General features: G+C 37.5%; 1 protein-coding gene across 3 annotated transcripts in view; it reads left to right on the forward strand.

The window, feature by feature from the left end:
- LOC109827782 (cell polarity protein mor2) overlaps positions 1–23,236 on the forward strand; it is a 35,141-nt gene extending 11,905 nt beyond the window's left edge. For 2 of the 3 annotated variants that reach the window (XM_020394798.1, XM_020394797.1), the window contains exons 6-17: positions 4,932–5,027; positions 6,008–6,125; positions 7,744–8,010; positions 8,703–8,804; positions 8,970–9,327; positions 9,404–9,517; positions 11,783–12,414; positions 12,561–12,754; positions 15,399–15,621; positions 16,772–16,891; positions 17,351–18,124; positions 19,853–23,236. In XM_020394798.1, coding sequence (XP_020250387.1) covers positions 4,932–5,027; positions 6,008–6,125; positions 7,744–8,010; positions 8,703–8,804; positions 8,970–9,327; positions 9,404–9,517; positions 11,783–12,414; positions 12,561–12,754; positions 15,399–15,621; positions 16,772–16,891; positions 17,351–18,124; positions 19,853–22,918 — 6,064 coding nt within the window. In that variant the 3' untranslated portion in view covers positions 22,919–23,236. The remainder of the gene's footprint in view (positions 1–4,931; positions 5,028–6,007; positions 6,126–7,743; positions 8,011–8,702; positions 8,805–8,969; positions 9,328–9,403; positions 9,518–11,782; positions 12,415–12,560; positions 12,755–15,398; positions 15,622–16,771; positions 16,892–17,350; positions 18,125–19,852) is intronic. The other variant, XM_020394800.1, reaches the window with a different exon arrangement.
- The last annotated feature ends 173 nt before the right edge of the window (positions 23,237–23,409 follow it).

Below are 23,409 nucleotides of genomic sequence, written 5' to 3' on the forward strand. Positions count from 1 at the left end.
TGGGTATTGTTGCATCTTAATATTGTTTAATAAGCTGTTTAACATAGAGCATAGTCTTCTTAGCTTTCTATTGTGATACATTGAGTTGCTTGTCAGTGAAACTAATGATGAATCAACTAATATGGTGGGAGATGGTATGTGGGAAGGTTTTAGTATGAAAGGGAGATGTTTCAAATGAATTACCATTTTCCCCTATTTTGAAATCCAAGTCTATATGAGATATTAAATCTCCAATTACATATTAAATCTCCAATTACTCTCTATTCTTCAGTCTGTTGGTTGGGATTTTTGTAATGAGCTTACAAACGATGATGTTACGACAGGTGATCATTCTAAAATCAGCTAATGCAGTTGCAATAGAATATAGAAGAACCAAAACGATGAATGTATGATTAACTTCCTATAAAAATAGCCTTCTGACAAAAAAATAAAAAATAATAATAAAAGGACTTAATGACAGTTATTACATCCTTGATTCCAGTTCCTCTTGAAGAAAGCTGCACTATGGCCATCTGGTTCTGGACTTTTGTCTGGGTTTATTTGAAGAATGCTGCTTCAATCTATTTAGCTGATATTTCCCTAATAAGTCAGTTCTCCGCATCACTGTCAACTGCCTCTTAACCACTAACTTGGAAAGTATATTCACATAATGATCTTTGTCGAATAACTCTTCATAAAATTTGGTGCTATTGTTCCCATGGACAGCAATCGGTAACCATTGTATGATCTGACTAAAGAAACAAGGTGCTTGATCATATTCCTTGGAATTGTCATTTATGTGCTGCAATGCTGCATGCAGGACTTGGTGTTCCTATCACCAAGTTGCAACCGAGATTCTCTGTTTTTTTTTTGTTTTGTTTTGTTTTGTCTAAGCCAGTCCTTACAGTTGTTGAAGACTAGTCTATGTTTGGCAATTGGGTCAGGAATTGAGAGGTACCACACTGAATTTGATATTCGACAACCGCTTTGAAAGCTGCTCAATCTTTTATTGAGGAGTATCTTCCCTAGACCAGTTATTCAATTCCTGTTGCAGCCCTTTTTAACTTTGCAATTAGAGTCTTCCTGCTGGGCAGTAGAAAAAAGATTTCTGAAAATAATCATGAAGAACTTAAAAGGTGCAATCAGGATTTGAAGGAGCTAGGAAGTGAGATGATACTGGAGTGTGATTAATAGTAGAAGTTTTGATATACTGATGGTATGAGTTTGGTAGGAGACTCAATGAAACACATGATGTAACTTACTATCCACCCTTTCTGAGTATTCTGTTTTGACAAAAATGTCTGTTACCAAAATTGTCAGGTATCCACTCCTAAGCAAGTGCATTTTAACTATGGTAGTCATTGAAACCTGAAGTTGATTAATTGTCAGACTTTGCACCAATAATCTTTTCATTTGTGATTCTCCAAAATACTGAGGTTATTGTTGACTAGTCAAGACTTAAGACATATTGCCATTATATAACTGATATGTACAAAGTTATCCTGGAGAGACGTTCTTTGATTTAACCTGTTCTTTCTATACACTGGGCTGGAATAAATAAAAGGACATCTTTATTCTTAAGCTGTTGCAAGGAGATTGTTACCATGTCCAGAAATGAAATTTGTGGATTCTGCCTTTGTAAAGGCCAGGCCTAATTATCACAATAAGGCTGTTCATTGGAAAGCACTTTGTTATTTGAGTAAGTTAGATAGATTACTTCTCCTTTCTATTCTTATTTACAATAGAGCATTAGTACTCACATGCGTGCACCCTCACCCGCACCCGCACCCTCACCCGCACATGCACCTAATATATATCTCAATGTGTACTATGTACACACATATTGTGAATGTATGTATGCATATGTATATGTATATGTATATGTGCGTGCGTGCGTGGGTAGATGTGCATGTTTTTGGTTGGATGGATGTGAGGTGGTAGCTCATTTAGCAAAATAAGCTACTGGGAAATAGAGTGGAGAGACTCATACCTTTCGATGTGACAAGCAAGGTGGGCATTGCCACTAGGCCATCTGTTAGTGGCATAGATAGCAAAATGAGCTACCACCTCATACTCATTTTTTCACATATATAATTATATATAACACATATAGGGTTTGAGGGTATGAGGTGGCGGCTCATTTGGCAAAATGAGCTACCAAGAGATAATATTGTAAAGTCCACACTTTTTGATGTGACTATCAGGATGTGCCCCACTATCTCTTGATAGCTCATTTAGCAAAATAAGTTGTCATCTCAAATACACACTACTCAATAAAAAACATTGTGAGGGTAGGAAAAAGTGGAGGAACGAGTAGCTATTCCTTCAAATTGTTAGAGAATAGAGGATCATTTGATTCATTTTAGTAAAGGTTAAGGTCAATTTGGTCATTTGTCAATACCTTACTGATGTGGGCCTCATATCTTCCTCCCTCCCTAACCCCTTCTCTAGAAGATTCCATTACGTTTAAATTTCAGTTCCTCCTCCTCTATTCTAAATTTAAATTTCAATCTTCTCTTTCTAGAAGGTTTCATTGCTTTCATTCCTCCATCTCCTTCTTAAATATAAAATTTCACGCGTAACCTTTTTAAAAATCATATAATATTTTTAAAAGAAAATCAAAATGCAACACATTGTAAGTAAGGTAGTGGCATATCATAAATGATGATCAATAAACTATTATATAAATTTTAAGCTCAATTTCATTCCTCTTACAAAAAGAATGATACAATAGTAACTTTTTAATCATTATTTTATCTATGTGCAAAAGGGATGATTATTAAGCTGTTTGAAAAATTAACATATTAAACTAGTTTGATTCCTATTCTAGAAGACTCTAAACTTTATGAAAAATTTATCATGTACATTTGATGATGTTTTTGAACAAGATGTACGGAGCTGATTTTGAATTTGACAAGCTGATTAGTCTAGCTCACGATAAGGTTTGATTTGAGTTCTCTAGCTCACAATATCATTACTCTCTCTATATATATACATACATATATGTATGCATGTATGTATATCAATGTTGCTGATAGCGGATAGCGTCGCGTCGCGGCAAAGTACCACTAAAGCTATTTGGGGCTATCCCGGCAAAATAGCGGCAAATAGCGTATAGTCAAATAGCGGTCAAATATAAATATATTTAAATATTTTAAATAATAAGAAAAATCATATAAAAATCTAAAATTTCTACAATTACAGACTTGATGCCTAAACATGTAAACTGTAATTGTAAATGAATAATTGAATAATCATAATTATTAGTTCGAGTACAATCATAATCTGCTAAGTGCTAAGTGCTAATTGCTATAAGTTACTATAGGTAAAATTTAAATTAGTAAATTATAAGAAATTTACAACTAACAAGCATTTGATTTCAAAAATCAAATTATTACTTTTTTCTCTCTGTTGCAGACGAAGCCTAATAGAGATGGAGATGTTGTTGATGTTGGTCACCGGAGGGAAGTTCTGGTGTTGCCAGAGGGAAGTGTTCCCGAAGGAAAGTTCTGGTGTTGCCAGAGGAAAGTGTTGCTGGAGGGAAGTTCTGGTATCGTCGGAGGAAATGAGAGAAAGAAAGGTGAGACCGTGAGAGAGAGATGGGCTTGACCGGACGTGCTGCTGGTGCGTGAGATGTTGCCAGCGGCGTTGACCAGAGGTAAAGCTGAAAGTCATCGTCGGAGGACGTGAATGAGAGGCACAAGAGGGAGAGCACGTGGCTAGGGCACAATCAGGAATTAGAGAGAGATGGGTTTATGTTTAATGGTTTCGGGTCGGGTTCGGGGAGGGATTTAAGAGATGAGTTTAGCGCTAAAACCTGCGATTTTGCGCTTTAGACCGCTTTTCGAGCAAAATGCAGTTTTCTTCACCAAAACACCCTGCTATCCCCTTTATCGGCGCGGTGAAGCACCGCGACTGCGATTAACGGCGCTATAGCGGCTTGATTTGTCGCTTTTTGGGGTCTTAAAACTGCTTGTGACTTTGGAGCAAATTGGTGAATGTCTTGTACTCTTGTGTGGCCCATTGTTTCCTACGCAGCTCAGGTGATGCACATTTTCCTATTTGTAGCATATTGTTGCATTGGACAACAATAGTTTTAGAAAAGCGAAAATATTAGAGAATTGCAGTTAGTTCCGATAATTGAGAAAATTTGTAAAAAGCTAGGAAATATAGTAACGAGAGGTAATCTTATGGGGGTAGCATATGATAATTTTTTATAGTTGTGTTTGTTTGCCCCATATGAGTATATATACAATCACATACTACATGGTGTGTAGCAAAATGAGCCGCCACCTCATACTTATATTTTCACATATATAATTACATATATGAACACGCACACATATATAGAGGAGGTTAATGGGTATCATATGTCATATGAGGGGTTTCTCTCATATATAATGATGTGGCCCGATCACATCCAAGTGTGGTTATGAGTTTTTCTCTCCCCTTTATTCACTTGGTAAAGAATGCGCCACATCATTGTGTTATATGAGGGAAACTCCTCAGATGACAAGGATATACATTATTCATACACACGCACATAAGATCAGATGATTTACATTTTCCTATTTGTAGCATATTGCTGCATTGGATAACACTAGTTTTAGAAAAAACGAAATATCAGAGAATTGTTTACTTCCGATAATCGAGAAAATTTGTAAGAAGCTAGGAAATATAGTGATGAGAGGTAATCTTATGGGAGTAGCATATGATAATTTTTTTATACTTGTGCTTGTTTGTCACATATGATTATTCATACAATCACATATTACATGGTGTGTAGTGTATAGCACACAGTTAATGTCCAGAAGACCTCGTTTCTCTCGCCAAATTAGATTCTTTTTTAGTCTTTTTAATCTGGTTTCACTTTAGACGAGAGGCATGCAAGTTTATAATGAACTCATGTTGCACAATTTATGCTGAAAATTTACATTTTGATTTGCTTGCAGGGTTGTTAGCCAGGTTGAATATCCTTCATTAGTAGACCTGCGAGGACTTCTATTAGACCTTGTCGCACAATTATTAGGTGCTTTGTCAAGGATCAGGTATGCTAAGTTACTAACCACTCTTTTATTCTTTAGAAGGTTATATATATTTTTCGGAAATTCAAAAGTTTAGTAGTATTCTTGTTCTAGGGTTTGCTTAGAATCCAAAGTTTTGTAGATGAATTTCTTTAATATTGTTATCAAATAAGGTTCTGGATCAACCGAACTCTTGATGTAGCCTCTGAGATGCCTCATGCTATGTATTTGAAATTTATAAATTGAGTAGCTATAGATTAATTGATTTAGATGAGAAATTGACATGTCTAAATTGAACCACACTTCAAAACTTTAAATCATATCAAACATGTAGGCTCTGAGATGCCCTATGCTCTATATTTGACAATCATATCAAACATGTAGGCTCTGAGATGCCCTATGCTCTATATTTGACATTTTTGAATTGAATAACTGTAGATCAATTGATTTAAACGGGAAGTTAACATGTCTAAATTGAACCATACAATTCATATCTGTTAAATCATGCCGAATGTGAAGGGTGAGGTATCTTTCCTTTTTTTTAATGTTTTTTCCTTTTTCGTTTTTGATGGGTTGGGAGCTGATATTGCACATTCATGGTTCTGACATTTTTATCCTTCAATGTTGTGTACTTGTGTACCATGCTGCTTGATTTTCCTGATATTCTCTATCTAATTTGTATCTTCTTGCTAACCCAGTCTACATCAAAGATGACAATTTCTTGTGGATCTTTTCATTGCTAACTTCATGGTGTTATCTTGTGCATCTCGTATCCATACTTGTTCCAGTTCCTTCTTCAATTAACAGTGTATATGATTGGCAATAAAGTGTACGTGCTACCCTTTATACCAAGGCAGAAAATACATGAGATGTACTTTGAAACGGATTGGTGGAACAACACTTTTTTGCCTGCTGCTTCCAAATATAATGTTTGTGAATCTGAGTTTATGGCCTTCCACATCAAGCTTACTTGAGATGACTTCCCTGTTTCGTATCCAATACAGGTTTAGTTCTGTGACAGAACGTTTTTTCATGGAGCTGAACACACGGCGTGTTGATACTAGTGTTGCAAGAAGCGAGACACTGAGCATAATTAATGGAATGCGCTACCTTAAATTAGGGGTATACATCGACTTCCTTCTTTTCTCATCAAAAATATTTTGTGATTTCAATGCAGATGGTTATGGTAGAAAGTGACAGGCCATATCCTGAAATTTATTTTGCTTTTATAACATGGAGAAATTATTGAGATGAGAGTGATATCTATAGTACTTTTAGTCCACTTGTATAGGAGTATTATTGCATTAGATATTCTTAGAGGCCTTCAAAAACTTGCACAACAGATGTCTACACATATATGTTTGCATCACGTATCAAATATGCTACTGGAATTACATATACACATAAATAGTATACACAAGACGTGTTGTCTATTTGTCTCTTTGTGCACAATTTATTGTCATCATTTTTACGTGGCCTTAAGAATCATTACATTCCCTTTTAAGGCTCCATGAAATTTTCATTGCCATGGTTATATTTTGGCATCATTCTGCTGCATGCTTCTTTTTTGCCTTTCTGCCAATAATGGTAGTTTAGATCCTTTTAAACTTTGGTCCACTTGAAGTAAGTAATAGATACTGGAATATTCAAAACATTGTGGGAAATTTATACGAAACCGTGGTCACACATAGCCATAGAGATAAACATAACGCTTGGTTGTTTAAAGCAATTTACCTGTATTGTTTGGGCACGGTTTTCCAGGCGAAAAAGTAAATTTTGCTTACCTTCAAAGAGGAGCTTTTCATACTGGTAGAAGGCACATAATTGAACAGATATTTTTCATATTTTTTTGGAGTAGTGGAAAGTCTATGAGCATGTTTGGCAAATGGTCAAAGTGGATTACAATCCACTTTTGTAGATTATAACCACTTTTTTAGTTTTTGCCAAGTTGATTATTTTGGATTATAATCCACCAAAATATAGGCTAGAATAGCCTACCTTATTTTTTGGTGGATTACAATCCATTAAGTTTGAGCAATTAAAAGACAATTTTATCCCTCATGATTGCACAAAATTCCCAAGCCCATTTATTAACTCAGCCACTAGGTCCACCTGGTCATTTTCACAACAATGAGAGATTATAATCCACTCATTTGGTAGGCCCAAACATGTAAAGTTTGAAAACAGATTATAATCCACTTAATTTTCCACACACTTGGATTATAGTTCACTTGCGTTTTGTTTGGTACATGAAATCAAATCAAGTGAGAATGGAATGAAGGAGTGGAATGGAATGGGTGTGAGAATGGAATGCCCATTTCCATTGTCGTGTTTGGATGTGATTAGAGAATAAAGTGGGAATGAAATTTTTTTATTTTTTATATGGATAATTATTAAGCAGTCATGATATGTTTGGCATTTAAGTTAATATTTTCATTCCCACTTAAGTGGGAATGCCTGTTCCCTACCAAATCATTCGGAATGGGCATTCTAGCTTCCAAAAAGATGTTGTGTTTGGTAAGCATGAATGAGAAGTGGGAATGAGCACCCATTTCCCGCGTACCCAACGAGGCCTTGGATTATAATCCGCAAATGGATTATAACCCTAGTAGATTATAATGCATGGTTCCAAACATACTCTATATTGTTGATTATATCTTTAAGCTGTGATAATCATAAATAATTTTGAAAGACTTTTGTTCTTGATGGTATTACCTGATCTATCTCTTAACTCTGCTAGGTTAAGACAGAAGGTGGATTGAATGCATCAGCATCCTTTGTATTGAAAGCAAACCCTCTTAATCGTGCTGCCCATAGGAAAAAGAGTGAACTTCATCATGCCCTATGCAATATGCTTTCAAGCATACTGGCACCGCTTGCAGAGGGTGGAAAAAGCAATTGGCCTCCTTTGGGTGTAGATCCTGCATTGACTCTGTGGTATGAAGCTGTTGGCCGAATTAGAGGACAGCTGATGCATTGGATGGACAAACAGAGCAAACATCTAACGGTAAGTAGATATTTTGAGTTTCATTTATTGCTGGATCTGATGTTTTTTATTTTTACTTTTGTACTAATGGTTGAAGGTGTCATCTGGGATTAACATCAGACGCAAGTAAAAGTCCGAAGGGAAACTGTAGCACTCGCTGTCCTGTTGAGCCAATAACAATATGTTATCCTCATAATATAATGATGAAAGATATCTCGAAAAATATTGTGATAAGCGAGGATACTGCTTCTACAGCTCTCTTATTACAAAGTAGTTGTAAGAGATGGGCATTATACAGGAATTAGGTGTATCGATGATATTTTTCTCATGAAATTACACTCTTGAGATGTTTGGTAGAACCAAAGGGCTAAGATGCGCTCGTGACGTTAATGATTAAGTTGGCTTCATACTTATCGTTGGCAAGTATATAATAGCTTATTCTTTGGATTGCTGTAGCTTACGATGCAATATGGATTAAAAATTCGGCTGCTATTGTCCTGTTTCTAGGTGAAACTTTGGTTTAAGGCGTTGTGATTCTTGTTCTGTTTCTATAATGGCTTTCTTCTTGCAACCCTTATTGATTTTTAGCATAATGTTTTAAATTCATCCAAGTAGATTTTTAATTGCTTGTTACATGGGAAGTTGCATGCTGATGCATTTGTATACTTGGTATCTCTTGAAACTTTTTCTGTTTAACAAACCTTCATTTCCAGGTTGGCTTTCCATTGGTGACCCTTCTTCTTTGTCTTGGGGATCCACAAACTTTCAACACTAATTTTGGTCCCCATATGGAGCATTTGTATAAGCAGCTAAGAGTGAGTTATGCTAATGTGCAGTTTATTTACATGTAAAACTGAATTCTGTTTCCTTTAATGGACATCCTTTGTTGTTGCACTCTCATATGGGATTTTGATCAATTAACAAGTGTTCTGTTCTTTACTTCCAAACGAAGACTTAACAGAATATGCCATCTTTTGCAGGATAAAAGTCATCGCTCCATGGCATTAGACTGTCTGCATCGGGTTGTAAAGTTCTATTTAAGTATTTATGCAGATTATCAACCTAGAAATCGTGTGTGGGACTATTTAGATAGCGTAACTTCTCAGTTACTGACTGTTCTTAAGAAAGGCTTGCTAACACAAGATATTCAGCATGATAAGCTTGTTGAGTTTTGTGTTACTATAGCTGAAAGCAACCTGGATTTCTCCATGAATCACATGATACTGGAGCTTCTGAAACCGGATAGTTCAAGTGAAGCCAAAGTTATCGGTCTAAGGGCTTTGCTTGCCATCGCCATGTCTTCCTCAAACAAGCGTCCTGGTTTGGAGATTTTTAATGGTATCATATTCTTCATTGAAGCCAAAGTGAGCTGCTTTTTTGTTTTGATGCTAATTTTACTCTGTTGAAATTTCAGATCATGATATTGGCCACTATATTCCAAAAGTGAGATCTGCAATTGAGTCAATCCTGAGGTCTTGCAATAGAGCTTACAGCCTAGCTCTTCTTACTTCATCCAAGGCTACAATAGGTATCGTTTTCCATCAGTTTCACAGATACTAGATATGCTTAATTAGTGCTATGAACAGATCCAGTACGATCTTAAGGTATCTGATAGTTGCAAGAGGGATGTGGCTGATTAGTTTATCTTGCAAGTGGATTTGCTTTTGAAGAGGATGTTTGCGATAATTCATTATTTGAGCATTTTATAGACTCATTAAACATGTTACTAATAAAGCAATTGGCCGCTAGCTGTAAAAGAGAAACATGGGATGGTTCGACATCCATGTACGATTGTCGTTATATTCTGGAGTATCTTATAAAATAGTCATTTAGGTGGCTGAATCATTCATTATAAAAGAGGCTTACTGGGGAACCTATATGGGGGCACTGGCCTAAGAAAATTCACTTTGAGTGTAGATGGGACATCAGATTACTTTCCAACATGATGATTGAAACTATACATCACACTTATGAACTGGCATGTTCTGACTCTGTGAGCAGAGCAATAACACATGATAAATGTGCAATGACACTGTATCGTAGACGAAGGCAATATATGTAGTTAATCTCTACCTTAGTTCATGTGGATATCTGCTGGACGTTGGTTTGATTGGTTATCTGGTTTAAATAAGATATATTTTCCTTATGACTGGTTAGCTGCTATTGGAGGATCCAGAAGATTCATTGCCTTCATTAGAAGATATTTATCTTCTTATTTAGGATTCTTGTTTATTACAGATTTCCTTCTTATTAAGGACTTTATTCTATTATAGGTTTCCTTATTGGAGTTTTACTTTTATTGGTGTTCTACAAAGTGTATAAATATAGGGTATTAACATCTTTTTTAAAATCACTAAGAATATAGAAAGTTCATCTCTCTTTCTTTTATTTCAACAGAAGCAAAGACATATTTTTATAGATACTATGAAGTAAACAAATTAAACTTTCTTAGTTTCTTTTAAACAGTCAAATGATTGTAGATTCTCATTAATTGCCAGAGGATACTACTATATCCCTTTGTGTAGGGATACAAGACGAAAATGTTTCATTTCTAGGCAATATGATACTAAACGCATATACCTAAACACATATTTTCCTAATAAACTAATACTTCTAACTGTTTCCATATGTCCTACTATCACAAGGAACCTCCTCATGTGCAAAAATTAAGGAAGCAAGAATTAGGTTTGCAGCATCACAACTTTGCACTGAAAATTTTCTAGACGGTTCTTTTGAATATCAATTTCATCCTGATTTTGATCATGTGACTGTTGTAGTTCTCAGACACTCAGATCAAGTTAGTTGCGACAAAGTAAGATTGTCACTCACAGAATCATTCCCAAGTCCTAACCAACTTTCATTATATCATCAGTCTGTCATTATCAAACATGTAACTTTCCCCTTATATTGTTTAGTCATCATGCTACCTTTCTAGATGAATATTGTACATGTTGGGGCATGGTAATGACCATTTTACAGAAAGCTCCTCTATAGTGGGATTTGAAACATTCTAGCACTTACACAACTCACAAGTTACAGTAAAACTTGCTTTTTGAGCAGGTACGAACATTGAAGGTTCCTCCAATAGGTGAGTTAGTTACATGTGTTGCCGGCACAGGCACCGCTGCTTGGTCTAAATATATATGATATAATATATAGTATATATATATATATATATATATATATATATATATATATATATATATATATATATATATATATATATATATATATATATATATATATATATATATGAGAAATATGGGTATGCTTGGTACCAAGCATAAATTGTGCTTGGTAGTGAGGCATGCACAATCCTCTCCACTAATTCAAATAGAGGATCCATTCACATGGGTTGAGGAGTACATGGGGATATGCAACCATTTGAATGAGTGGAGGGATTATGCCACCTCACTACCAAGCACAACCTTTTGTGCTTAGTACCAAGCATACCCATTTCTCTCTCTCTCTCTCTCTCTCTCTTCTCTTCTCTCTCTCTATATATTTATATATATATATATATATATTATATATAGTATAATGATTTCCTTCCTATCTGAATAGGCAGTTCCATTTTTCTGCAACTTAACCAATGCATATTTCAGATTCTGGTAATGTTCAAACTCTTTGACATCTGATAAGTTTTGGATGCACATCTAACTTCAGTCTCTCTCTTCATCAACATCATATTGAATGTTTGATGTATTTATATATTCATATCTTTAGTCTGGAAAACTCTATGCGGAGTATTTATTCATAGGCTCATATGAACTGTATTGATAAACTTTTCCAGATACTGTAGCCAAGGAGAAATCTCAAGGGTCCCTTTTTAGGTCAGTGCTGAAGTGCATACCTTATTTAATAGAAGAAGTCGGTCGAAGTGATAAAATAACTGAAATCATTCCTCAGCATGGCATAAGCATTGATCCTGGTGTGCGTGAAGAAGCAGTGCAGGTGATGAACCGGATTGTACGCTATCTTCCTCATCGTCGGTATGCTGTAATGAAGGGAATGGCTAATTTTATACTGAAACTTCCTGATGAATTTCCTCTTCTCATTCAAACATCACTGGGCCGCTTAGTGGAACTTATGCGTTTGTGGAGGGCTTGCTTAGCTGAAGAAATGTTAGTGAATGATTCCCAAAATATGAAACAACTAAGCTTGGGTCGTGATATGTCCCTCAAGTCACCTTTTCCTCAATCAGGAGATCCATCTGAGTTCCGTTCTTCTGAAATGGATTCACTTGGTCTTATTTTTCTCAGTTCTGTGGATGTTCAGATACGGCATACTGCTTTGGAGTTGCTGCGTTGTGTTCGATTTCTGAGAAATGATTTAAGAGATCTCTCAGTGAATGACCGGTTTGATAATAGATTGAAGTATGAAATAGAACCCATATTGATCATTGATGTGTTGGAAGAAAATGGGGTAAGTTCTTTTCTTGGTGCGTCAGCCTTTGCTCTTAAATCATTTATGAGAAATGATTTAAGAGATCTCTCAGTGAATGACCGGTTTCATTATTCCTTCTGTCTTGTATGATAGCCTGCATGGATTTTAAGATTTTAATGTTGCAGGATGACATCGTTCAGAGCTGCTACTGGGACTCTGGACGACCTTATGATTTAAGGAGGGAGTTTGATCCTGTTCCTCCTGATGTGACATTATTATCTATTCTTGAAAGCCCAGATAAGAACCGATGGGCTAAATGCCTGAGTGAGCTAGTCAAATATGCTGGTGAACTTTGCCCAAATTCTGTGCGTGAATCAAGGCAAGGAAATTCTGATTATTTAGAGTTTACCTGTTCTCTTCATGTCATTATCAACTTGGAAAAGTTTACTATTTTATCTTCTTCAAAAGTTATGTAGTAAAAGTATAAGAGACTACTTACAGGCGTCAACTTTCACCGCTAAAACTAACTTCCCCGTACAAAGTTTAGTACATGTAACCACCACTTTTCACAATTTCAGAAAACAAACTCATGGACTCAGAGGGCATTTAGAAGTTGACATTAATACCCTTGGTCCATTTAAAGTTGAAAATTGTAGAAATTATGTTGTATCGTTCAATTTATTTAAATCAGACGTACCTTTCTTGAAATGCTATGCTTCAAATATTCCACAAATGGTGATTAATCAAGAAAATGGCAGTTCTTCAAATAAAAAAGACATTTTGCAATAAAAGACATGTCACATCCCAAGCCCTAAACTCACTCATTTACCTAACCAAGACTACCTGTTATTAAATCTACAACCAAGAATCTAACCCGCCTATCAAACTAGAAACTTCTCTATTACCTCACAGACAGTTACTTCTAGTATGTGCTTTAAGGGTGCTAAGACCACGGAGGGTTTGAAGCAAAGCTGGTGCCTATATCAATTATAATAAATGATGTTGTCCTTCTTATCTTAAGATTACATTTGGGTTTCCTTCTCAATTTAAATATGGAGCAATAAGTTGGGGCTGCTAGCTATAAGAGCAAGGAGGAGAAGGTAGGTTTAAGGTTACGCTCTTGAGATTTGGGTATTAGTGGTGTGGTATGGTTAGAGTCCTTGGGTTTTAGGAGGAAGCAAGGAAGTAAGAGGTCTTGTATTAGGTTATGGAATCTGGATAAAGTAAACCAGGAGTGATACAAGAAACAAAGAAAAAAATAAATGAAGGAGGTTGGATGAGGTGAATATTTAACTGATGAGTAAGTCTTTTTGCAATATGCCTTCCTCGATGCAATTCTTAATGCGACGTTAAGGAGGGATAGATCTATAGAAATTTTGGAGGTAAGTGGTATTTTATTTATTTATTTTATTATGCAAATTGTACATGTGGTTAATGCAAATGAGTTGTTTCTTTGTTGTACTAGTCCTGGATTTGTTTTGAGGCTAAATTGGGGTTTTATAAAAGTAACTTATAGTTCATTTCGATAAAGTAATTTGAAATCTAATCATCTCCATACTGCATGCTCTAACTTGACTTGATGATAAAACTTTTGGTGCCTGCCTTGATTACACATTATTGACTAATGCTGTTAAATTTCTCGTGTGGCATAAATTGATAAAACTGTTGCTTACGTTTGGTTAAATGATGAAATCTTAAGAACGGGCACAATGTAGTGGGTGTTCTGCATACTGCTTAATGTCAACCAAAACCATTTGCAAAGTGAACCTTCCTGTTTACCTTTTATTAAATTGTAGAATTTTTTTAATCTTATGAGTCAGTCCAATCGACAGGTGGTTTAGTTCCATACCCTGTAGAAATTGCAGATGAGTTGATGTTAGGTAATTGTTGATTATGATGCTCTCAACATTCCATTATGTTCTTCACAACTCTGTTGTGTCAACCGGAAGTTTTGATGATGCAGGTTCTGGTCTATTACTTGCTGCCTAATTCTGACATGCTAGTATGCAGATAAATGCACAATATTGTTGCCTTATGTCTTGTATTCATAAATTATCTGGATAGGTATCCAAACCAAGTGGTGGACGATGCAGAGCACTCCTAGGAGTTTATATGTAGAATTGCCTTCTCCTTGGGTTGTATTGGACTGGCAGGGAGAAGGTGATGTTTAGAATTCCTAGGGATTTTTTGATGCACTATAAATGATTTCACCTGGGAGAAATGGTCTATATTCTTAAGAGATTTGATGTGGGAGAAGATGTTATAAGGTTTCTTGTTGCTTGTAGTCGATAATGACTTCGTAACCTGCCTTCTAACATTCATTTGGGGAGCACAAAATATATTATTCTTCATCTTTATCTTGTATTAGATCTTGGTTGTGAATTGCGTTTATGTGTAGCAAATGTGCATACTTGATGCATCTACAGGCACTTAATGGCAGGGAGAGTCACATTGTTTTTCACAGATTTTTTGAGTTTCTACTGGAATAAAACATATTGGACTACCCTTTTAACAGACTCAGTGGGAAATGACTGTGGGAGTGTCTTGTAGTATTTTGCAATGCTATATATCTATGTAACACTCGCTTTTCTTCTTTTAGTGTTATGTCCTATGCTCAGATTATGTCTCTTGTCCAGTGCAGTTTTATTCTAATAATAACATTCATGGGTTGTACTTGTCTGTCAGAATTGAAAGTTGTCCACTTGATAAACATGATTGACAGGTACTATTGAGTTATTTAGTCAATTGTATGTAACTTATTTAATATGTTTAGATGCAAGTCCTGTGTATAAATAGTGCATCCTACTAGAGTGCAATGTTTAAGACTTTGCTTTCATACCACTTAATTTTACTTGGGTACAACTTCTGTCAAACGTATATGCATGCATTTGTAATTTTAGTGGCATGATTTTTTAAATAGTTTTGGTTTAATATACCTATGGAAAAACTGGGATGTGGTTCTACCTTATTCTTGACAGGTTACTATTCCTTTGTAAATTGTAATTTCTTGTTGGTTTTTTCAGGCTGGAGGTTGTGCAGAGACTAGCTCATATTACTCCCACAGAATTAGGTGGCAAGGCTCATCAATCACAAGATGCAGAAAGCAAACTGGATCAGTGGCTAATGTATGCCTTGTTTGCATGCTCCTGTCCACCTGACAGTAGAGAAGAAGGGGGCATCACAACAGCTAGAGAGCTTTTTCACCTCATTTTTCCATCACTAAGGCATGGATCAGAGACACATGCTGTACGTTCTCATGATGATACTTCTGTCTGTGAAGATTTCTATAACCAAAATTCTAATTACTTGGGTTAATTAATGAGGAATAAAATGTTTAGGATGATAAATCCATGGCCCTTCTTAAGAATTTTTTTTGAATATCTAATAAATACTTTTTTTTATTAGCTTGACAAAAAGTTTTCTATTAATTCTCCAAACAGTGTTTTGTTTAATTTGTAGGTTAGCCTGGAAAACATGTTCTGACTGGTGGGTTCCCCCCGCCCGCCCCCGCCCCCGGGGAACTCAGTACTTAGCAGTTAGCTGATCCCTGCTATGCCCGAAAGACATTAAATCAACATCAGTTAATGGTCAAAAACTCAAGAAACAATTCTAAAATTATCAGAATGACCAGAAGCCACATGAAGTAATTATTAGAAAATTTTGAAGATATTGACATCAAGATCTGCAAAACAAGGTCCACATGGTTTGGAAAATTGATGTTTTTAGGTGAAAATGCAAAGATTAGAGAAAGAAATTGTGGAATAACACATTGAATCATAATTCTATCAGTGTCAGGTGGCTCCTGGGTCTCCATCATATTTGTATTGACATGAAGGAGGTGATAATACTTGTCTAACTGAAGAAAAGTTTACTGCGATTCCTTTTCTTTATGCTCTCTGAAAGGAGTTCAAGGAATTGCAACTGCGGTCGCTGGTTTTATTATAAATTTCAGTATCTTACATTTTTTTTTAAATGTGTGATGGGCATATTAGTCTTCAACATGCATCTTGCATGTTGTCTTCAGATTTGCAAGCCACCTTGTGTTACACTGTTACTGGGTGATATCCTGAAGCTATTCTCTAGTTGCCTTTTTTTTTGGCATATTAAAGGCTGAATTCATCTATTGATTTTGTTATGAGAGAATTGCAATATTTCAAACTATTGAATTAAGTTCTTTCTAAATTCTTTGTTCGTATTTGCGTTTGCCTCCAATTGATCATGAACTCTTGAAAATGCATGAACTAGTGAACTCATTTGCTTTTCCATAAATGTCTCGTCTGATTCATGTAATACATTTATATGATTTGGTGATACATCTCATCCTTCAGATGCATATATTGAGGTGATATTGCAAAGTCTATGTTGTTTAAATCATTAATGGGCATGTCTTTTTTAGCATGCAGCGACTACTGCTCTTGGTCGTTCACATCTCGAATTATGTGAGATTATGTTTGGTGAGCTTTCGTCTTTTGTTGAAGAGGTGTCAACAGAGTCAGAGGGAAAGCCAAAATGGAAGGTACAAGAACTAATTGCTGAACTTTCATCTTTCTACTTGGGTACCAGCTCACATAAGTAAAATGCAGAAACTTGAAATTACGCATTTAAAATGTTGTTTAGTGCTCATCTTTAGTAGCTTGTGAAGTTTAGGGTTACCTTTTTGTCCGTTCTTGTGAGTGATAGATTTTTCCTTGTAGATTGAACATAACTTGAAGTCTTAAATTAAAACTGTTGCAGACACCATCCCACATATAATAAACATGCCTGATGACAGCTACATAGTTTTGTTGACAGCTACTTTTAGAAACATTTGATTTTTTTTAAAATTGGAATAATGAGCATTATTGAAATGTGTGGGGATTAAGCTTATCGGAAAATCAGATTTTTTTTTCCTTGCAACGCTTTTTAACTTCTGTACAACTTTTACTCTATAATTCGTTTTGATGAAACTATGCCAATTACAAATTTTCACATGCAGCAGAATCAGAAGTTCCGTCGGGAAGAAATTCGTGGCCACATTGCAAATATACACCGTACTGTGGCTGAAAATATTTGGCCAGGGATGCTAGGCCGTAAACCTGTGTTTCGTTTACATTTTCTTAAATTCATTGATGAAACATGCCGGATGCTTTCATTTTCACCTTCTGATAGCTTCCAAGACTTGCAGCCTCTTCGTTATGCATTAGCTTCTGTTATAAGATACCTTGCTCCTGAATTTGTGGACTCAAAGTCAGAAAAGTTTGATACACGGGCTCGAAGGAGACTTTTTGATCTCCTTATTACCTGGTGTGATGAATCGGGAAGCACATGGGGACAAGAAAGCAGCAGTGACTACCGCAGGGAAGTTGAACGTTACAAGTCAGGTCAACATAATAGGTCAAGGGAATCTATAGATAGAATCATGTTTGATAAAGAGGTACTTGAACAAGTGGAGGCAATCCAATGGGCATCAATGAATGCTATTGCCTCTCTTTTACATGGACCTTGTTTTGATGATAATGCAAGGAAGATGTCTGGACGGGTAATAAACTGGATTAACAGTTTGTTTAAGGATTCAGCTCCCAGAGCACCATTCGGCTGTTCACCAGCTGATCCTAGAGCACCACCTTATCCCAAGTACACAGATGGTAGCCGTGTAGCTGGTGGACGTGACAAACACAAAGGCGGGCACCTACGAATTCCATTAGCTAAAACAGCTTTAAGAAATCTTCTTCAGACAAATCTGGACTTATTTCCAGCTTGCATTGACCAGGTGCTTCTCATTTCATGCTTCTCTGTTTTAGTTTCTGATTTTCATACCAGTTTCACATCTGGAATTTAGCTTATATTGAACATTTTACAGGTATATTTTGGCAGCTCAATACTATGTAACTTAATACCTCTTACTCAACTTCAATGAAGTGATATCTCAGAATTTTACTTTTTCTAGAAAGAAATTTCCTGCTTTTCCTAGTGCATAAACCTATTTAATGTGAAGTTATAGCATCCAATGTTCTACCATCATGAAACATACTAGTATTGTTCAGCTTCCACATCCCATGTTCTACCATCTAATATATTTGCCGTGATTGAATCATGTGCTTACTTTTTCTTTGCACCCTCTTGAAGCAAAATTAATTTTATGACAAGAAGGTTAACCATGGAAGCTACTCGCCTAATCAAATGATTAACTGAGAGATAGGTAGGTCAGTAGGTTTACATTCTTTTATTTATATTTCAAAAGATCTTATGAGGAAGTGCTTGTGAAGATAATGGGTGGGTTTTAGAAAGAAACAAAGTGTCTAGTAGCTAATGTTTTAAAAAGCTTTCTCCTAGCGCTAGGCTCCCGCCTCTAGGTGTATATGGTACCTAGGCAGCCCACCTAGGTCTTGGGAGCGGCTAGTGGAGCGGACGCCGCTTACGTTGACTGCGACACTTAGGTCTTGGTCATCATCTGCTCCATTGCTGTCTCTTCGTCCTCAAACCTCCAAACTCCTCCGGCCTCCTCCACGGACTACAAACACCTCCTCCAACTTATCCGACCTTAACCGAAACCTTCTCTGACACCACTTAAACAAAAAAAGGAATCCTCCTAGACCTAGCACCTAGGCGCTAGTTTGGCACCCTGCGGTAATATTTGAGGAACAAAAAGTTGGTTTGAAGGTATTGCTTTGAAAATAAACAACAAAACCGATGAATCTAAACGTGTGAATTCTCCTAATTGATTCCATTTAAATGGTCAACACAATCATCTCTCAATAATCAAATTCTTCAAAGAGATAATACCTTGGACCTTATTATAATCTTCATTAATTGTCTAAAAAATGTGCTCAGTACCAATATTAAGTAAAGTGGCTAGATGAAATAAGCAAGCGGTACTGAGTTTGATTCCACCATCAGCAAATCGAGCATCCTATAGGGCTTTTTTTCCTTGATATTGATTGGTGTAGAGGAGCACATCTCATGTATGAGGGATAGGTGGGTGCTCTAGAACATCTGTTTACTTACATTAGTCAAAAAGCATTGCCAATTGTCTTTATTATTTTTGAAATTTGAAAGTAATTTTATTTTTAATTTATTTTTTAAACCAACAATCTAATAAACTCTAATCTGAAGCTGTCGAAAGCGTTGAAATTATGACTAGCAATGCCCAGAAAATGAAAATTAGAACAGCAGTCCACATCTGATACTGAGGTTTCTAACTTCATTTGCAATTTTTTTGAAGAGATTTCTCGACTTTGAGTTGTGTTCCATAGTCAATTAATCAAGGAATAGAAGACATAGATGATGGCGTTGATAATGATCTACGTGTCCTACTAATGTTGGCTTGCAAGCAGGTCCAAATTGGAAGAGCCTTGTCTGATCGTTCATGGCTTAGCTTTAAAGGACCCTGCTTTTCTTACTTCAAGTTTATTTGTTCAATTATTTATATTTTATATCATCATCATTTTTTACAGTAACACTATCTATCTAATGGATAGTTTCTTTTATTCCATTCTAGTGCTACTCTCCAGATTCGTCCATTTCAGACGGTTACTTTAGTGTACTGGCCGAAGTCTATATGCGCCAGGAAATTCCCAAATGTGAGGTCCAGAGTATATTAAGCTTGATCCTCTACAAGGTGGTTGATCCATCTAGACATATCCGTGATAATGCCCTCCAAATGTTGGAAACTCTCTCTGTTCGTGAGTGGGCTTTGGATGACACTGAGAGCAGTGGCCATTACCGAGCTTCTGTTGTTGGCAACCTCCCCGACTCCTACCAACAGTTTCAATACAAGCTCTCCTCCAAGCTCGCAAAAGACCATCCTGAGCTTAGTGAGCGCCTGTGTGAAGAACTCCTGCAACGGCAACTAGATGCAGTGGATATAATTGCACAGCATCAGGTTCTGACTTGTATGGCCCCATGGATTGAGAACCTCAACTTTCAGAAATTATGGGATTCTGGCTGGAGCCAGAGGCTACTGAAAAGTCTTTACTATGTAACAATGAAACATGGAGATCAGTTTCCCGATGAGATTGAAAAGCTTTGGAGTACTGTGGCTAGCAATACCCGCAACATTATTCCAGTTCTCAACTTTTTAATCACCCAAGGTATTGAAGATTGTGATTCTAACACATCAGCAGAAATAAGCGGAGCTTTCGCCACATACTTTCCGGTTGCCAAACGAGTGAGTTTATATCTTGCACGTATCTGCCCTCAGCAAACCATTGATCATTTGGTTTGTGAGTTATCTCAGAGAATGCTAGAGGACACTGATGAACCAGTTAGGCCAAGTAAGGGGGACGCAACAGCAAACTGTGTTTTGGAGTTTTCTCAAGGGCCAACTGCAGCTCAAATTGCAACAGTTGTAGATAACCAACCTCATATGTCACCTTTGCTTGTTCGTGGATCCCTTGATGGCCCACTTAGGAATGCGAGCGGAAATTTAAGCTGGCGAACTTCAGCTGTATCAGGCCGAAGCATCTCTGGCCCATTGAGCCCTCTGCCCCCAGAAGTTAACATAGTCACTACTACCGGACGGTCAGGTCAGCTGCTTCCTGCACTTATAAACATGTCTGGGCCATTGATGGGAGTCAGGAGTTCCACTGGTCATTTAAGGAGCCGTCATGTATCTCGGGATAGTGGAGATCTCTTTATCGATACCCCCAACTCAGGTGAGGATCTCTTGCATCCTTCTGGTAGTGGGATACATGGCATAAACGCCAATGAACTTCAATCTGCTTTACAAGGGCATAATCAACATCAGCTCTCCAGTGCTGACATAGCATTGATTCTACTTGCTGAGATTGCCTATGAGAATGATGAGGATTTCCGCGAGAACCTTCCCTTGCTCTTTCACGTCACGTGTGTTTCCATGGATAGCTCAGAGGACATTGTGCTGGAACACTGCCAGCATCTTCTTGTTAATCTTCTATATTCACTTGCTGGTCGGCATTTAGAACTGTATGGAGTGGAGAACAGTGAGGGAGAAAACAAACAGCAAGTAGTAAGTTTAATCAAGTACATCCAGTCCAAGCGTGGGAGCTTGATGTGGGAGAATGAGGATCCAACTCTTGTGAAGCCAGACCTCCCTAGTGCCGCTTTGCTCTCTGCTCTTGTACTCAGCATGGTTGATGCCATATTTTTCCAAGGGGACCTCCGTGAAACTTGGGGAGCAGAAGCACTCAAGTGGGCAATGGAATGCACATCGAGGCATCTTGCTTGCCGCTCCCATCAGATTTATCGTGCACTGAAGCCCAGTGTGAAGAGCGATAGTTGTGTGCTGCTTCTTCGTTGTCTCCATAGGTGTTTGGGGAATCCAGTTCCGGCTGTTCTAGGCTTCGCTATGGAGATTCTTATGACTCTTCAAGTGATGGTAGAAAATATGGAGCCAGAGAAGGTGATCCTTTATCCGCAGCTTTTCTGGGGATGTGTTGCCATGATGCACACAGATTTTGTGCACATATACTGTCAAGTACTCGAGCTCTTCTCCAGAGTAATTGATCGCTTATCATTTCGTGATCGTACCACTGAAAATGTTCTACTCTCAAGCATGCCTAGAGACGAGCTTGACAATAACAGCTATGATGCAGCAGAGCTCAACAGGCAAGAATCAAGAACAGGGGGAGAGCCATTACCATCAGAGAGAGGAAAAGTGCCAGCATTCGAGGGTGTTCAGCCTCTTGTACTAAAAGGCCTAATGTCAGCAGTTAGCCAAGTAACCGCCATAGAAGTCCTCTCTCGTATAACAATCCCCTCATGTGATTCTATATTTGGAAGTCCTGACACAAGGCTATTGATGCATATCACTGGCCTACTCCCCTGGCTCGGGCTACAGCTCAGCAGAGACCTGAGCCCTGTACAGCAGCAATATCAAAAAGCATGCTCGGTCGCATCCAACATCTCATTCTGGTGTCGGGCAAAATCTCTGGACGATCTCGCCCAAGTTTTCCTCTCCTATTCACGAGGTGAGATCACATCCACTGAAGATCTCTTCACACTCGCATCCCCGCTAATTTGTGCCGAGTGGTTCCCAAAACACTCATCCTTAGCGTTCAGTCACTTGCTGAGGCTCCTCGAGAGAGGGCCAGTTTACTACCAGCGAGTTATCCTTTTAATGCTGAAAGCGCTTCTTCAACAAACCCCGGTTGATGTAGCTCAAAGCCCACAGGTATATGCAATTGTGTCTCAGCTAGTTGAAAGCACATTGTGCTGGGAGGCATTGAGTGTGCTTGAAGCTCTGCTACAGAGCTGCAGCAGCTCGACAGGAGGCCATATGGATGAGTTTGGGTTTGGCGAGAATGGATTTGGGATGGAGAGAGCTCTTCAAGGGATGATGCTTGCATCTCAAAACTCATTTAAGGCTCGAAGTGGGCCTTTGCAGTATATGACTGGCTCGGCTTTCGGGGTTGGTGTTGGAGGTCAAGCGGGTCCTGGGGTGAACGAGAGTGGGTTGTCGGAGAGAGAGGTGGCGCTTCAGAACACGAGGTTGATGTTGGGGCGAGTTCTTGATACTTGTGCTCTCGGAAGGAAGAGGGATTATAAGCGTCTCGTTCCTTTTGTTGCCAATATAGGGAATGAATGAAATTGTGCAGGAATAAGCGTTTGATTTTTTTTTTTTTTTTAGGAACAGTGATTATGCTCTGGTTTTTGTCTCTACTTGTATTTATATTAGTCGAGTTGATTTGCAGAAGCTGAAATTTTTGCTTCTCTTTTTTCACTCATTTGGAGGTGTTTAGGTTGGTTCTGTAATTATAGGGTTCTCTAAAGTGTTTAGTTTGTTGCCGATGTAGAGGATGAATGAATATGATGCGCTTGTGATGGGATTTCTTAAGCATCAGCGTTGTCATAATGTTATTGCCATCGTTACAAGATTATTGGTCGATGCTCAAGTTTGGAGTAATGCTCTTGGCCTCTCTATTAAAACATGTACGATTTGGGGATTTTTGTTGGGTGTCATTTGTATTTGGGTTACTAACTGCTGGTATAACCCTTGCACTATATAACCCGTTACCGATAGACTCGTAGTTCTACTGTTGCGATAGACCCTCTGGTTTTTTTTTTTTTTTTTTTTAA

This window comes from Asparagus officinalis, unplaced genomic scaffold, assembly GCF_001876935.1.
Source record: "Asparagus officinalis unplaced genomic scaffold, Aspof.V1 AsparagusV1_Un433, whole genome shotgun sequence".
NCBI classification, from domain to species: domain Eukaryota; kingdom Viridiplantae; phylum Streptophyta; class Magnoliopsida; order Asparagales; family Asparagaceae; genus Asparagus; species Asparagus officinalis.